General features: G+C 38.5%; 2 protein-coding genes across 2 annotated transcripts in view; one reads left to right on the top strand and one right to left on the bottom strand.

Moving 5' to 3' along the window:
- The window catches only part of gemin5 (gem (nuclear organelle) associated protein 5), a 40,232-nt gene extending 32,840 nt beyond the window's left edge, over positions 1 to 7,392 (top strand). The window contains exons 24-28 of the mRNA XM_022676252.2: positions 823 to 1,077; positions 2,098 to 2,260; positions 3,175 to 3,661; positions 6,169 to 6,262; positions 6,542 to 7,392. Of these exons, the coding sequence (XP_022531973.2) occupies positions 823 to 1,077; positions 2,098 to 2,260; positions 3,175 to 3,661; positions 6,169 to 6,262; positions 6,542 to 6,706 (1,164 nt within the window). The 3' untranslated portion in view covers positions 6,707 to 7,392. The remainder of the gene's footprint in view (positions 1 to 822; positions 1,078 to 2,097; positions 2,261 to 3,174; positions 3,662 to 6,168; positions 6,263 to 6,541) is intronic.
- A 3,351-nt stretch (positions 7,393 to 10,743) lies between these two features.
- Positions 10,744 to 16,577, bottom strand: cnot8 (CCR4-NOT transcription complex, subunit 8). The gene is made up of 7 exons (XM_007244423.4): positions 16,447 to 16,577; positions 15,495 to 15,688; positions 14,056 to 14,249; positions 13,622 to 13,783; positions 13,357 to 13,501; positions 12,769 to 12,879; positions 10,744 to 11,638 (listed from the first exon to the last, which is right to left on the bottom strand). The coding sequence occupies exons 2-7, from the start codon at positions 15,609 to 15,611 to the stop codon at positions 11,510 to 11,512; spliced, it is 858 nt and encodes a 285-aa protein (XP_007244485.1). The 5' UTR covers positions 15,612 to 15,688; positions 16,447 to 16,577; the 3' UTR covers positions 10,744 to 11,509.
- Positions 16,578 to 16,933: the final 356 nt, after the last annotated feature.

Here is a 16,933-nt window from a genome sequence, read left to right as displayed (position 1 = left end):
CAACTTTTATGGAGATGCAGATTTCATTTTCCAGCAGGACTTGACACACTGCCCACACTGCCAAAAGTACCAATTGGTCACTGGTCACTTTTGGGTTTTCATCGGCTGTAAGCCATAATTATCAACAATAAAAGAAATAAACGCTTAAAATAGATCACTCTGTGTGTAATAAATGTATATAGTACGTATTAAGTGAGAACTGACATCCTTACAATGCCCTTGGGCAGTTATATCCATTCGTACAAGACCAGCCTTTCATCCGTTTAAATGGAAAGAGATCAAAGTAATTTAAACAAAATTTTAAATCACTGACAAAAAAAAAAAAAACTGAAGAATATTAACCCCATGATTAGTTTTCTATTGTTTATCTTCTTAATGCAAATAATCACTTTCGGCTTGATTTTGCTACTGCTATTGTGCAAATCTCCTTATCTAGTTATTCAACTTATTAAAATGGAGAAAAACATGTCAAAATTAATGAAAACCTAAAAAAGAAATGTCTTGTACTGTGTGTTTGGCCCTTAACTAAAGGTTTCACTCTGTTCCATTTCAGATTCAGCCCAAATTTCCAGTTTTTGTTGCTTTATCGATATGCAAGGAAATGCATAATGAAACACATTTTAGCAAAATATAAGCACAGATATCCAATTTTTTGTAAGTAAGTTTGTTGAACTCTCTCTCTCTCTCACACACACACCTTCTTTCTCTCTCTCTCTCTCTCTCACTCTCTCTTTCTCTCTCACTCTCTCTCTTTCTCTCTCTCTCTCTCTCTCTCACTCTCTCTTTCTCTCTCTTTCTCTCTCTCTCTCTCTCTCTCTATAGGGTCACAGGCTGGTGCTGTGTGTGAACGAGCTGCTCACTCAGAGACTGTCTCACGCTGGTGTGGTGAGCTGGAGCTCAGTGTTGTATCATACATGGTCTAAACCCACCGAGGAGGACTTTCTGCCTGCTGTTCTGAGAGTGTGGCAGAGTGAGTTTGGCCTGGACTCAGCCAACTTGGACCAAATGAAAGCAATCCATCAACAGCTGAGAGCCATAGAGAACCCCCCAATCACCACCAGCACACCCGTCAAGCAGGTGTGTTCAACTAGTGCTGGTTCAGTAGTTTTAACTTGTTTAGCAAAATATTTAGTAGTTCATTATTTATTATATGCAGCTCTGGGGAAAAAAATAAGAGACCACTTAAAAATGATGAGTTTCTTTGATTTTACCAAATTGAAAATCTCTTAAATATAATCAAGTGGAAGATGGATAAAAACAAGCCATCAAAACAAGCTGAACTGCTTGATTTTTTGCACCAGGAGTCTCAAAATTATCCAAAAGCAGTGTGTAAGACTGGTGGAGGAGAACATGCCAAGATGCATGAAAACTGTGATTAAAAACCAGGGTTATTCCACTAAATATTAATTTCTGAATTAAAAAAAAAATATGAAAATATGACCTTTTTTTTTTTTTTTTTTTTCATTATGTAAGGTCTGAAAGCTCTGCATTTTTTTTTTTTGTTTTTTTTTTCAGCCATTTCGTATTTTCTGCAAATAAATGCCCTAAATGACAATATTTTTATTTGGAATTTGGGAGAAATGTTGTCTGTAGTTTATAGAATAAAACAACAATGTTCATTTTACACAAACAGATAACTATAAATAGCAAAATCAGAGAAACTGATTCACAAACTAAAATGCTCTCTTAATTTGTTTTCCAGAGCTGTATATGCATTAGTTATTTTTTTATAAATATATTCTGTAGATTTTTTTTTTTTTTTTTTCATTTTTAAATAGTAATACATTTATAACATCTGTTTGAATTGACAAACTCTTACTGTAATGTATCATAAACCTTTTTTAAAAACCATATTGCATCACACCAAAACATTTGCTGTATCTGGCAATTGTTATTTACATTGGAAACACATTTTTGCAAGTTATATATACATTTTTTTCTTCTTCTGTAAAAATGCCATTTTGAAGATATGAGTTTTTTGAGCCACAGCAATTATTATTATTGTCCATGTTGTTAAAATATCAGTGTATAATATTGCGTGTGCTGTGTTTTTAAGTATTGAATCGTTATAATGTAAGATTTTCTGATGTTCCGCAGCTGCTGGTTCATATTGCTGTGGACGTGGCTCTCTCTGTGGTCAGTCAGCTGCTGGAGGATTGGGGGTCAGTACTGGAGGAGATCCTGCGAGCTGTAACTACAGGATTCCAGGTTGGCCATTTCTCTCTGCTGGATGCAATGTGCCAACTCCTTCTACCACAAGGTAATACTGCACTTTAACATACATCCAGCAGGTGCTGAACATATGATCAAAGATTTCTATCTGAAGCTAAAAGACCAAGCATAATAAATCACCTGTACCAGCGGGTGGCCAGTGCTAGTTAGTCATTCTGAACATAAACTAACAAAAATCATTATAATGTAGATTTCTTTTGTTTTTGCACTTTTTTTAAAGAATTTTTGCATTCTTACATTTTTCAGATTATCAAACACACTTTAATGTAAACAACACTATAAACAAATATAACCTGAGTAGGTATAAAAAGCACTTTTTAAATAGTGATTTCATTTATTAAGGGAACACAAATTATCCAAACCAATCTAGCCCTGTGTCAAAAACTGTTTCCCCCCCATAAATTAACTGTGATTTATCACACTTTTGGAACCACAACCAGGTCTGATTACTGCCAGACCTGAGGACTCAAGAAATCATCTAAATAGAACCTGTCGGATAACAATTAGCACCTTAAAGATCTCAAAAAAGCAACATATTCTGCCCCAATCAGAAGAAACTCAAAAACAGATTAGAACACAAAATCAATGATCATGTATCAGGCTGGAAAATGTTGCAAAGTAATTTCTAAGGCTTTGCGACTCCAGCAGACCTCAGTGAACCAAAACTCCCGCAAAAGGGCATGGACAACTCATCCAGGAGGTCACAATAGAACTCAAAACAACATTTGAAAGAACTGCAGGTCTCGCTTGCATTATTTAAGCCATTTTTGATTTTCTGCCAATAAATGCTCTAAATGTCAATATTTATATTTGGAATTTTGAGAGAAATGTTGTCTGTAGTTTCTAAAATAAAACAACAATGTTCATTTTACTCAAACATATACCTATAAATAGCTAATAGCATCCCTGGTTTTAAGGTGTGTTTCCTTTTTTTTCCTGCAGGTATGGATTCTGTAGCCCTGCTTAAAAACCGACTCCTGCAAGCTGATGAAAGAAACTTGGCTGTTTTCCAAAGCCTGCAGGCCTATGTTTGTTACCAGCTCATGTATAAAGACTGGTGGAGACACAGCTGCCACGGCACCGCTGCTGCAGCTACAGCCAATACCGCCCAGCAAACCAATGGACACCAAACCCCGGTGGAGAATGGAGATACCAACCATGCGACCGATGTGGCGTCCGAGGCGTCTGAACCCGTCGTAAGGTCCGAGGGCTTCTGGACTGTCCTCCTCTCCGAGCCCCACGGCAACCTTCAGGCCACCCAGAGAGCCATCAGAGACGTCCAGAGCAGAGTCTCCGTCCTCGTCCAGCAGCACAGCCGTCCTCACCATCCACAGCCAGGCCCGGGCACACAGCCACACACACACGCTGCTGATTTCACTCCCAGCACACACACACCTGAGGGACCCGCAGACACGGAGAACAAGCAAAGGTATTGAAGATCATTGAGCGTCTGATTATTCACTTCACTTTCTCCTGCTTAAACTAAATGTGCTGTGTAGAACCAGGCCAAGGTGTCTGGTAGATAATTAAATACACCAGGGCAAAGAGAATTTTAAACTCAAATCATTACTATTCCTGAGTGGAGAGGGGGAAATATATTCTAATAAAAGACCATCTCCTGTTTCCTACACCATGAGATACGATTCAACCTGAACAAAAACAGTGAGCATGTTTGTGGCGCTTTATTAAGAACAAAAACAACAGCATTTCTTTTCTCTAAGCATGTTGCTGGATGCATTTCAGATTTATATGTATATATTTTTTTTTTAAAGAAATGTCAGCATTTGATTAAGTTATATTTATATTAGTGGTGCCAATCATTAAAAAATAAATTATAATCAAAGATTCATTTTTTAAATGCTGGTTGTTGTATTTTTAGAGGGAGACAGTAATAATAGTGTAGTGTGATTTACAAAGGAGAGACAGAGCGAGAGAGGGAGCGAGAGGGGAAGAGACAGCGTGAGAAAGCGAAAGAGGGAAAGACAGTGCGAGAAAAATTGAGACAGACTGAGTAAGCAAGAGAGGTAGAAACAGAGCGATGGCGTGAGAGAGGGAGAGAAAGTATAAGTAAGCGAGAGAGGGGGAGGGAGCGCGAGAAAAGGAAGACCGAGCAAGAGAGGAAGAGACGGAACGAGAAAAGGAGAGACAAGTAAGCAAAAAAGGGAGGGACAGAGCGAGTAAGCGAGAGAGGGAAAGACAGCGTGAGTGAGCGAGAGACAGTGCGAGAGAGCCAGAGACAGTGTGAGTCAACGAGAAACAGTGCGAGAGAGCCAGAGACAGTGTGAGAGAGGGAGAGACAGAGCAAGTAAGCGAGAGAGGGAAAGACGGCGTGAGAGAGAGACAGCACGAGAGAGCCAGAGACGGAGCGAGTAAGCGAGAAATAGCACGAGAGAGCGAGAGACGGCGCAAGTGACAGAGCGAGTAAGAGAGAGAGGGAGAGAGAGCGTAAAATAGCACGAAAGACAGCGCGCGGGAGAGTGAGAGACCAAGCGAGAAAAAGAGAAAGAGAGAGAGAGAGAGAGACAGTGCGACTTAGCGAGAGCGGGAGAGACAGAGCAAGTAAGTCAGAGAGGGGAAGAGGCAGAGTGAGTGAGCAAGAGACAGAGCAAGAAAGCGAAAGAGGGAGAGACAGTGCGAAAAAAATAGAGACAGACCGAGTAAGCGAGAGAGGGAGAAACAGAGCGATGGCGTGAGAGAGGGAGAGACAGTATAAGTAAGTGAGAGAGAGGGAGAGAGCGCAAGAAAAGGAAGACCGAGCGAGAGAGGAAGAGACGTAACGAGAAAAGGAGAGACCGAGCAAGTAAGCAAAAGAGGGAGGGACAGAGCGAGTAAGCGAGAGAGGGAAAGACAGCGTGAGTGAGAGACAGCATGAGGGAGCCAGAGACAGAGTTGAGTAAGCAAGAAATAGCACGAGAGAGCGAGAGACGGCATGAGTGAGAGAGTGAGAGACCGAGCGAGAGAGCCAGAGACAGTGTGAAAGAGGGAGAGACAGAGCAAGTAAGCGAGAGAGGAAAAGGCGGCGTGAGAGAGAGACAGCACGAGAGAGCCAGAGACGGAGCGAGTAAGCGAGAAATAGCACGAGAGAGCGAAAGACAGCGTGAGAGCGAGAGAGACAGAGCGAGTAAGAGAGGGAGAGAGAGAGACAGTGCGAGTTAGCGAAATAGGAAGAGACAGAGCAAGTAAGCGAGAGAGGGAAAGACGGTGTGAGTGAGAGACAGCATGAGAGAGCCAAAGACAGAGCGAGTAAGCAAGAAATAGCACGAGAGAGCGAGAGACAACGTGAGAGAGAGAGAGCAGGAGAGACAGAGCAAGTTAGCGAGAGAAGGAGCGACAGAGCGAGTAAGTGAGAGAAGGAGCGACAGAGCGAGTAAGTGAGAGGGGGAGAGACAGAGCGAGTAAGTGAGAGAGGGAGAGACAGAGCGAGTAAGTGAGAGAGGGAGAGACAGAACGAGTAAATGAGAGAGAGAGAGACAGTGTGAATGAGAGAGAATGAAAGTTGGCAAATTTCTGCATGTTTCATTCAAAGTATAGAAAATAAGCACCAAATTGTTTAGACCTTTCGGTACTCGGGAGTACAGAGATATTTTGGTCTGTACCTTTTTGGTATCAAATTATAATACCCAGCCCAATACCAGACCTCGCTCACACTCACAAGATAACACCTCAGAAGATATAAAGGTGTTTGCTTTTCCACACCATCCTCTGAGGAAACACTTTCATCCGTGTTAGTGTTTCATCCGATAATTCAATAATTCACATCTCACACCTCACTATTTACACAGATATTGTATAATAATCTCTTTTAAATCTGTTTTTCTCTCTATTTCCTCTTCATGATTTATTTTGTTTTAAAGTAAGATGACAGCATTAACCGCATGATATTAATTAGGAAATAAAAGATGATGTCTCTTTAATTAGACTGTCTGTTTCTCTTAGGTCATATGTGGCAGATGGTGAGTCTTTTCCCGCTCTGGCTGCACAGGTTGCTGAGTATCAGAAAAAGCTTTCTGATATACCAGAACATTTGAAGGTAAGTTGGCTGATTTTGTGAACTGTTATACAGCACCAGTCAAAAGTTTGGACACACTTTCTCATTCAATGCCCACCCCCCCCCCCCCCCCCCCTACATTTGTAAATTAATAGTCATCCAGACTGTGAAGAAACACAAAATAATGAAAAAAAAAAAAAAAAAACAGAATTGAAGGTGTCAAAACAGTACAGTATATTACATTTTTGCAGCAAATGCTAAATTATACAAAGCTCTTATTGAAGAATATCTTACAAAACATGTATTTTACTCTTGTTTCAGAAATACCCGTTCCCTAATGTGGCTGAATGCTGCATTGTCCTCTTGTACATGGATAAACACTTTGGTACGGTTCCGAAACATCTCCGCGAGACAGCGAAGAACCTGTTGGTCCAGTACGGAACCACGTACTCCCTCTGCAAAGCCTGGCAGAGATTCACTTTATAACTGTTCTTCCTGTCCCAACAGCACTTACACTTTTTCTCACTGATAATATATTTGTATTTTTGTTAAATGTATAAACTGACTCTGATCAGTGGTCAGCTGTGCTGTCTGTACATTAATAAACGCCTTTTTTCACAAAGAAAATAGAATTTGAATTAAAGCTACAAGTTGTATTAAAGCACCTCTGTACATTTGTTTTACACGTACAGCCCTGGAAGAAAAAAATAAGAGAGCACTTAAAAATGATGAGTTTCTTTGATTTTACCAAATTGAAAATCTCTGGAATATAATCAACAGGAAGATGGATGATCACAAGCCATCAAACCAAGCTGAACTGCACCAGGAGTGAAAGCATAAAGTTATCCAAAAGCAGTGTGTAAGACTGGTGGAGGAAAACATGCCAAGATGCATAAAAAAACTGTACTTTAAAATCAGGGTTTTTCCATCAAATATTGATTTCTGAACTCCTAAAATTTTATGAATATAAACTTGTTTTCTTTGCATTATTTGAGGTCTGAAAGCTCTGCATATTTTTGTTATTTCAGCCATTTCTCATTTTCTGCAAATAAATGCTCTAAATAACACTTTTTGGGAGGAATTTGGGAGAAATGTTGTCTGTAGTTTATAGAATAAAACAACAATGTTCATTTTAAACATATACCAATAAATAGCAAAATCAAAGAAACTGATTCAGAAACTGTAGTGGTCTCTTAATTTTTTCCTTCATTTTTTGTACATACACATGCACACTGGCCTCCTACAATAGTGTTGCACTAATTAAAAACCAGTACTAAGAGTAATGTGTTGACCCAAATAACTGCAATCAGTTAAAATAAAAAAAAACATGTTTAAATGAATCAAGCAGCAAGTGCTGAGAAATTTGATTAATTCAGCTAGAATTTCGAAGCTAAGAGCCAAGATTTAGAGGTAAGATTTATAAATCTGACTTTTCGGTCTAAATCAAAAGTTAACGAGTCAAAATCAAGAGCATGCCAATGACATGACCTCTTGAATAATTTGATAACTGCAGAAATCTGATTATAATTAGATTACTGAGTGAATGTAAACACCCTTAGTGAAAGGTTTGACTCGTGCCACTGGCTGCAACACAAACCCAATGCACTCTTAGTCCACCTCAGTGCTCAACTGTTGGAAAAGTGTTCTTTTGATGAATTGTGCACCCTTTGTAAATTTGTATAATTCTAAAATTCTGCAATTTTAAACTTCAACAGTATACAGATAATCTTTCCAAAATGCTTGAGGCAAATCATTTAGCAGATCCTGGAATGCTGGTGCGGTGGCATGCTAGAAGTGAGTAAATTAGTGCAAGTGTTGTGCCCTACTATAGGTTGGCACCCAGTCCAGGGATCACTGATTTAGAACTGAAGAGAGCTGGCAAGATAAAGGACGGCGCAACAGAATCCTGGCTAAAATCACCAGGTTCAACTACACAAAAAAGAGATTGTACCACAATGCACATTTTAAAAAGTACTGTTTAGCATGCTCAGGGTAATTTCACGTTCTCACCAAAAACCTGCAGACTGTCACTCTAAAACTGTACTGCAGCTCGAATTGGGCAGAGCGGAGCCACTGTGATTTACTAAAGATCATCATGTTTGCCATCAGCAGCCGGAGTCTGAGAGAACACAATTGTTCTTGCTCTCTCTGATTGGGTAGATGGCATGACGCTCTCTTGCCACATGTATAATATACATATATTAAGGGAGGCATGTGCTAATCTACATCCTCACAGTGTTGGGGGCAGTACTACTAATAGTCCTAGTGAGGGAAGGGAGTTAAATTTATAAAATTATATCACATATAAAAAATAATTCTATAGCTCCTATAGTCTCTCAAATGTAGCGACCATGAAGCCCCATCTTACTGACTGAATCTCTGTACTGTCAAAATCAGATCAGCGTTTAATTGGTGAGAGAATCAGGACAGCTTTTTATCACATTTGCTCAGATGCATCTCTCAAGCCCTTTTCAGCGCTATCAATAAATTAGAGCAAGCACATAGACAGGAAATGCAATTTCCTAGGGTGAAAACAAAATGCCTAATTAGATTCATCATCTTCCGAGCTGATTATAATTCGTAGCAGCAGATTAATAACCAAATGACTGCTTGATTGTGGTTTGAGTAGACATGATGACTTCATCTAAATAGGAAATGTCAGTAGTAATATCCTGCTCATGTGCCTGGGAGGAATTCTCTTCACACAGTATGTGAACAGACTGACCACAGTGAAGAACATTTCACACCACTTGGAAAATGAAGTACTGGTTTCCTAAACAGGGATTAGGATTATTCTTGGGCTGCACAGCATTTTAAAGAGCTGGAGCTTTTATTTTCCATAAAAAGGTGGGCGGTCAAACACTAGGTGTTTAACGGTCTTAAAAATAAACTACTGAATAAAACTAATGCTAAATTAAGCCCTATCCGGACGGGATTAGTTTCTCTGGGGTGAAAAAAAAATATTTCAAACTTCTACTCAGTGATAAAACACCTGCATCCAGAAAAAAAACAAACAAACAGGAGGACCAGTGAGTTGTGTGGCTTTCTCGGTCACGTGACATAGCGTTCATTAGCTTCTCCGTTTCCACTCGCTGTTGTGTTTCTGTGGATCTTCTTGAAAAAAAGTGTGCCCAAAGTGTGCCATAAAAGAGAAAATTACCCCAGGGCCCCATGAGAAACTAATCCCATCCGGATAGGGATTTAGTTAGCTTTTGTTATGGTAGCTAGTTACTAGGCAGTAGGTTAACAGAGAATTGTGGGAATCTGAAGGGCTGGGGAAATACATTTCATTAAGTTTCCTTAAGTTGTGCAGACATTTACTATCACACATTCAATAAAGTCACGCATGTACCCAGGAATATGCCATCGAAGGCATTACCACCCACAGGGGACAGTGCAGTTACAAGAACCCACATACTCATTCAATGCAAGAGCCAAAACCACATCCCAAATGAGTGAAAATCAACCAATCAGAATATAAATAAAAAGTTAATAAAAAGTAAAGCTATATAGATTAGGATTAGTTACACAGAGCTATCAATTTCAAGTGCTTATTTTTTTTTAAATGTAGATGATTATGGCTCACATGTTATCAAAACCTAAGTGTCAGTATCTCAGACCAACTGGTACATTCAGCAATGTGGGCAGTGTGCCAAGTCCTGCTGGAAAATGAAATCTGCATCTTCATAAAGTCCTGGCAGACGATGTGTTGATATTAGACTTGCTGGACAACATGATGGAGCAACTCCAACAGATGACAATGATCCCTAAACCATCAGTACCACCATTAGCATTTCCATTTTTTTTTTAAATCAAGAGAGCAGAGTCTGGAGGAAGAGTCATACACTCCCAAGCTGCTCGAGGTCTAGTGGGAAGCTTCCACAATCAGTGACGGATTGGAGAGATTTAACATCTGCTGGTGTTGGTCACTATGTTATAGCATGTTCAAAGTCAGCGCAGCATCTAACAAAATTTAAGAGCACAAACACACACGCTTCCCTCTGCTGACGAGCTTTATAGAGATGCAGAATTTATTTTCCAGCAGGACTTGGCACTGTGCCAAAAGTACCAATTGGTCTTTTTTTTCTGAAATACTGACTGATAATGAGGTTTTCATTAGCTGTAAGCAATATTCATTAACATTTAAATAAATAAAACACTGGAAATAGATCACTGTGATAAACTCAGTATATATTTATTAGGAGGAACTTTTTTAAATTTCTGAAATAAATAAACTTTTCTTGGGATGCACCTGCATAAAAGAAGCATAAGAGAGTGTTGAAACAAAGTCCAAATTCAGTTTGGAAACTAATGCGCAGCCATTTCTGCTGCACCTTTTCCCCCCAGTAAAACACAACATTGAAAAATTACATAATAGATTTAAAAAAAAGGGCTTTAATCAGAAATTCAGTTTCTGAAATGAACGTAGACTTTGTTTCAACACCTCTTTCTAACATGACTTAGAGTTAATTAAGAAATTATTTTTATATACATGTGATGGAAAATAAAATTAAAAAAAATAATCAGTTGATACAAAACATTTTAATATACAATGATTTCGAACAACGAATGGAATAAAAACAAATATGTACCACAAACATCCGCTTTTCATGGTGGACAAATTAAAAGAACGGTTACACAGAACCAGTGTATCCCTGCAACGTGTTCAGTCTTAAAAGGTGTTGCAAAACCAGGTCTAAAACGTCATAGGAAAAATGCTGAAAGATATTGGCTTCTTTGAAAGTTTACATTTTAATACACACACTTTCCAGCATAATTTAAAATATTACAATCCCTACAAGCATGTTTCCAACATTAAACAATTCTTCCCTTACCTTTATGCCACTGAATATCTTCAAGCTTTTTTCTTTACTCTTTTTTTAAGAAAACAAGGGGAAAAAATTCCTGAACAGGATTCTGCCAAACTGCTGGTGAGCATATTAAAATGCCTTGAATCTTGTTAGCAGTGAGATACAAGTGCTGGTCCCGTGCTTAAAAAATATTTTCTGTTGTTTTAATGCTGTAAAACAAAAGCTAAAATGTCCTGGAGCAATGGCTGCTTGGAAAATCACCACTACAGAGTTTTTGTTTTGGAATATTGGGATGTTTGTAATAGGATTGGATTGCAACAGCAAAACTGGATCTGAAAGAACTGGTAGTTTCCTCCAGCGTCCCTTTAAAACAGGGCCGCTGGAATGAGTTTTTGTGTAATTTTTAAGGAACAAAGAATGACGTCTGCTGGATGGGATAAAAACAAGTGCGTCGTCCACTTGGCCGCCAGTTCGGTGGTCAGTGCTTGTTGTTGGTTTCTTCTTGTGAGGAGCTGGAGATGCCGTTCTGACTCTGGGTGGAACCGGACCCCAGGCCGTAGAGCCGCCCACAGTACTTAGCATCATCAATGTTGTCTTCAAAGAAGAGCTGTAGAGAAAGAATCGTATCAGATTTCAATTCAAATCACTTCAGAGTAACTGAACAATTCTTAAAGCCACACATTTAAGAGGAATCCTATAGGAACCCTATAGTTAAGCATCAGTTTCTCTGATTTTATATTGTAAAATGAACATTGTTGTTTTATTCTAGGACAACATTTCTCCCAAATTCCAAACAAAAATTGTCATTTGGCGCATTTATTTGCAGAAAATGAGAAATGGCTCAAATAAAAACACAGAGCTTTCAGAACTTTAATAACGCAAAAAATAATAATTTCATAGTCAAAGTTTTAAGAGTTGAGAAATTTGAAATAACCCTGGTTTTTAATCACAGTTTTCATGCATCTTGGCATGTTCTCCTCCACCAGTTTTACACACTGCTTTTGGATAACTTTATGCCACTCCTGGTGCAAAAATTTAAGCAGTTCAGATTGGTTTGATGGCTTGTGATCATTCATCTTCTTTTTGATTATATTCCAGAGGTTTTCAATTTGGGGAAAACAAAGAAAATCATTTTGAAGTGGTTTTAAGTTTTCAGAGCTGTATATGCCATGTGCAAAGCAGGCCAGTTTGCTGTTTCAAATGCTAATTTATGCTCAATGTTTAAACAAACAGGGGGTTCATTTCTTCTGCATTTGCCCTTAATTTCTGGGAGCTTCTGGGAGAAACCAGTGAGCACTTCTTTCACAAGGTTTACAGTTGCTTATGTTTGAATAGTGCTTTAGTATGTTTTAGTTCAAGGGTCTTTCATATCTGAGGTTATCCACTATTAGGAATGAAACAGTATGCATATTTATCCTGGTTTATCACTATACAGACGTAATAAGAGAGCCGAGGCGATAAGAGAATACACTGTATGCACAGTTTTGGCAATTTTTCACACACATGCTTTAAACATGAAACATAATGCTGCAAGTCACTAACTTTTGCATTGTATTGTGGGAACTGTAGTGGATTAAAAGATTTAGGAGTGAGAAGGGGTAACTGTAGCTCACCATAACCTTAAAACTTATAAATGATTTTAGGATGGCATTACATCCGAACAGAAGAGAATGAAGGGCAGTGACTGGTCGTAAGAAAGGATAGTGATTGGAGCTGATATCTGATAAAGATTCCTACCTCTTTCATCCTGAAGAAGGCCATTCCAGTCAGCAGTGAATCAGATCCAGCCTGATGCTGCCTCCCAATCCTCTTCAACTCCAGCTGGTCTGCAACCTCCTGAAGTCCTCCCTGACAAAAACACAGATCATTAATAAGAGCATACAGCTACATTCACATTACAACCCTCATTTATTATGTCTTTTGCTCAGATCAGATTTTAAAAAGGGTAAATATACTGTCATTACAATTACCAAGTGTACCTATTAATAATAAACAAATAGCTTAATTAATTTATTAGAAGGGGTGCCCACAAACTTTTGAACATAGTGTGTTAAGCATACAGGCTCAGAATATTCAAAAAGAAGGATATGTGCAAGAACATGGCAAACCATGTTGGCTTAGTTCAACCAGCCCACATAAAGAGCGTTTACCACAATATAGCAAAGGCTGCCCAACACATCTGATTGTTAAATAGCTGATGTTTATTTTTAATTAATTTAATACAAAATAAAAACACCCATACACACAAACAAGCATGTGAATTCACAAGAACACAATGTAACCTCTCTAAAGGCCAGACATGATATTGCTGAACAGTAATCTCACCTTTAAGTTTTTGCAGCTCTTCATAAGATACTTAACATCGTAGATTGCAGGAAAGAAGAGGTTCAGAATTTGGAAGAACTCATGCTCCTCTTCTGGTAGGCGGGCATCTGTTAAGAGCTTCACCAGATAGCCGAAATCATACCCACTGTCCAAAAACAGACAAGAATATACAGGTGATCAGTGAACTAAACATCAAAAGAGAAATCAAACAATACTAGCAAAAAAATAAAAGATTTGAGAAGAAGAATTCCTTCATGTTCGTCACCTATGAAAGGAGAGCCACTTGACATTTTCACACAGAACTAAGCCTGAAGTCATCAGGAGCTCTGCAAAGTACAGCGTGTCGATTCCCTCTTCCTCATGCTTCTTAAACTGAAGACCAGAGTTCTGCAGAAGATCTATTGAGTCCTGAGAGTACATGTCTTCTCTATTTAAAAAAACAGAGAGAGGTAATTAGTGTAATGGTTTATCCAAACTTTAAATTCCTCCACCTAATAACTAGGCTGCTGTGGCTGTTTATGATCTGATTAGCAACATTTAACTCAAACATGGAGCCCAGACATAATCAGTAAGGATTCAGCAGTGAAATCTGGCATCCCAGGCTTACTCCCCTCCAAGCTCTCTAAATAGGACTTTACAATACAGGCCCTGTATTGACCTGAACTAAGTCACCTCAAAACAAGGATAACCAACACTTACGTTAAATTGAATTTAAAGTTGAACTGCCAAGTTGTTGTTCCGGGTGGATAGTCGCCATCTTCATTCATGAAAGTTAGACCAAGCTGAATGATTTTCAGCAGATCCACATTACACCGCAGGAGCTGATACTGGTAGTCCACTGTGCTGCGGAATTCTCCGATGGGTCGGACCACCACTCCGGGAAACTCTGTGTCCTGGTGAAGAAGAGAGAAATTAAACCAGGTTTTAGGATGAACGTCCATTCTTTTATGCAACTCTAACTTATGTCGACCTCATTTCACTGTCGCATACAAATTCCCAGAGTCGTGATAAAATCATTAGAGTTTTGCTAGAGTCGAGTTGCGATTTCGTCATCTCAATCGTTCAGTGTAAGGTGGTTAGAGTTGAAAGTTTTAGTCAGTCTTTTTTGCATTCTGGTGCTCAGATAAAATCAACCGTGTTTAATATTATCTTAGACTTGGCTCACGCAAATAGTGACGTGAACAATGTCAACAACCAACAGGAGAGCTAGGGGAAGCCGCAAGTCAAGAATATTTTACGTACATTTTTATACATACATACATATACACATATATACACACACACACACACACACACACACACACACACACACACACACACACACACAGACACACACACAAACACACACACACACAAACACACACACAAACACACACACAGACACACACACACATACATACATACACACACATATTTTTTATAATATACTTACAAACATTACATTACATTACACTACATTACATTTGGCAGCCGCTTTTGTCCAAAGCGACTTTCATTTATCAAAGCGACAAACATATATCTTACTTTAATATGTACAGTATTTTAAACCCTTTAAAACTGCACACTGTATTTTAAATTGTTTTATTTTGCACTACTTCATCTTATCGTGCAGTGTTATTTTTGATACAAACAAGTTCAATAAATAAACATTTTGCAAGAATTACGTTCTTTACCGCATTAATTCTATCTAAAACAAAGTTGTGAGTCTCTGATAAACCACAGTATTGATACACACATTATCTATAACTTAATATGTAATAGGTATTGTATGTGAACTCCACCAGAAGCCTGATGGGAAATGATCTCAGAAAAAATCTAGTTGCAGTCTTGCAGATAGTGATCCCCAGATCTTGTAAAATCTCAGTTTTTGAGTAAACAGTGTGAGAGTTATCTTTAGATGTGAGAGGGGTCAGACTTTAGTCTGTTAAAAGTCTTTTCAAAGTCGTCTACTGTATGGACAAACTCAAACTTACAACCTGTTGTAACCAGAAGATTTTTAAAAGCTACAATGACCACTTTCAACCAAAACAGGAACAGCATTATAGTGTAATGGAGCCCACACTGAGTAGGCCTGTGTGATTTACAACAAAATACAGAATTTATTAAAAAAAAAAACACACAGAGAAAAAATTACATACCATAGCGATGTAGTTGTAATTTTGAATGATCTGTCGTATCTTCCTCATCTCCTCTTCCACGTTGCTGGCCCAGACCTCGCAGATAATTTGACTAGTATCTGCAAGTGCGGCTGGCATTGTTGCAGGCTGAGGAAGCAACCAAGCACCCAGGCGAGTCCAAAGCGGCCACAGGCAGGTAGAAGCAAACTGGAACTCTGGAAAGAAACGCACCTGAGTTCAGCTCCAAGCTCAAACAACATAGCAAAGCTAGATAGATGCCCTGTTAGCTAATACAGCTTGTTAAAATAATCTAGCTACCTAACGCTAAAACCACTACTTAAAAGTGTGAAAGTAGGTTAGAGAAAGCTGGCTTTGCCTTTATGCAAGTGCATAAACTGTGTGAACAACACGGTGCTGAGAAATTAATACGTTTTACCCACAAAAAAAAACAATATAGTTCAACACACTGAAGAGGCAGCTCACATAGCTCACGAAGCTAGCTAACCTAGCTAGCTAGTCAAGCTACGTAGTTAGCTACCTAGCTAGCTTGTACTGTAGCTCTAGCCAGGTAGGAACAAAGAGTAACTACGTATTTAAATATAATTTTAATTATATGGCTACAGGATAAAAGCTAAGATACTGGCAAATACAAGGAGCTAAGCTAACCTAACTAACCTACTGTTATGAAACACTCTACCCCCTCTAGCCAACAAGCTAACGCACCTCTGATTAGCTTAGCTTAGCTTCTAGCCCACTAATACTATTTCACACCACAGACTGCCTAAGTTTGCTGTAGCTAAGCTAGCGTTAGCAAACAAGTGAGCTAAGCTAACTAGCTGCCTAGATACGCTTCAATACACAAACACACACTAAACAATACCGCGAACAGATAATAATATAAACTCCAGAAAACAGGAACCTGAAGTTAACCGCAGGTAGAGCAGGTGTGAAGCCCGCTGTCCGGCTCGCTTACCTGGCAGGAGTTCTGCTGCGCTGAGGCTCGGCGGATAAAGCAGCTACTAGCGCTCCAGCACTGAACACGGGCTGCGGGAGCAGGAAGCCTTAAGAGCACGGAAACACACAAAATACATTTAAATAAATAAATAAATAATAAAACATATATAAATATAACAATTAAAATACGTCTAAATAAATAAACACAAACAAATATTAATATAAAAATGAAAATACGCTTAAATAAATTAATACAAATATATATAAATATAAAAAAATACACTTGACTTTTCAAATACAAATAACTTTTTTAATTTATAATTATTGCTTTTTATTCCTAATACAACCATATGATTAAAATTGGTTTTATAATTTAGCTACTATTATTTTGTCACATTTAGTATTTGGGCTTCAGATTAATAACAAAGCAAAAAATATCCACAATTAGAAAAAGAATACAATATTAATAAAATAATAATAATAATTATATTCATAAAGTTTTGAGT

The sequence above is a fragment of the Astyanax mexicanus genome, chromosome 17, assembly GCF_023375975.1.
Source record: "Astyanax mexicanus isolate ESR-SI-001 chromosome 17, AstMex3_surface, whole genome shotgun sequence".
NCBI classification, from domain to species: domain Eukaryota; kingdom Metazoa; phylum Chordata; class Actinopteri; order Characiformes; family Acestrorhamphidae; genus Astyanax; species Astyanax mexicanus.
Note: the sequence above shows the minus strand (reverse complement) of the source record. Positions and strands in the feature narration are given on the sequence as shown.

Bases quoted from the DNA above. Each gene is read 5' to 3' on its own strand.
- cnot8 (XM_007244423.4), bottom strand. From the start codon at position 15,611: ATGCCAGCCGCACTTGCAGATACTAGTCAAATTATCTGCGAGGTCTGG. The intron at 13,784-14,055 runs GTAAGTGTTGGT...TTTTTTAAATAG, and splicing joins AACTTTAAATTCAATTTAAC to AGAAGACATGTACTCTCAGG. The intron at 11,639-12,768 runs GTAGGAATCTTT...CTTTCTCTACAG, and splicing joins CCTTCTTCAGGATGAAAGAG to CTCTTCTTTGAAGACAACAT.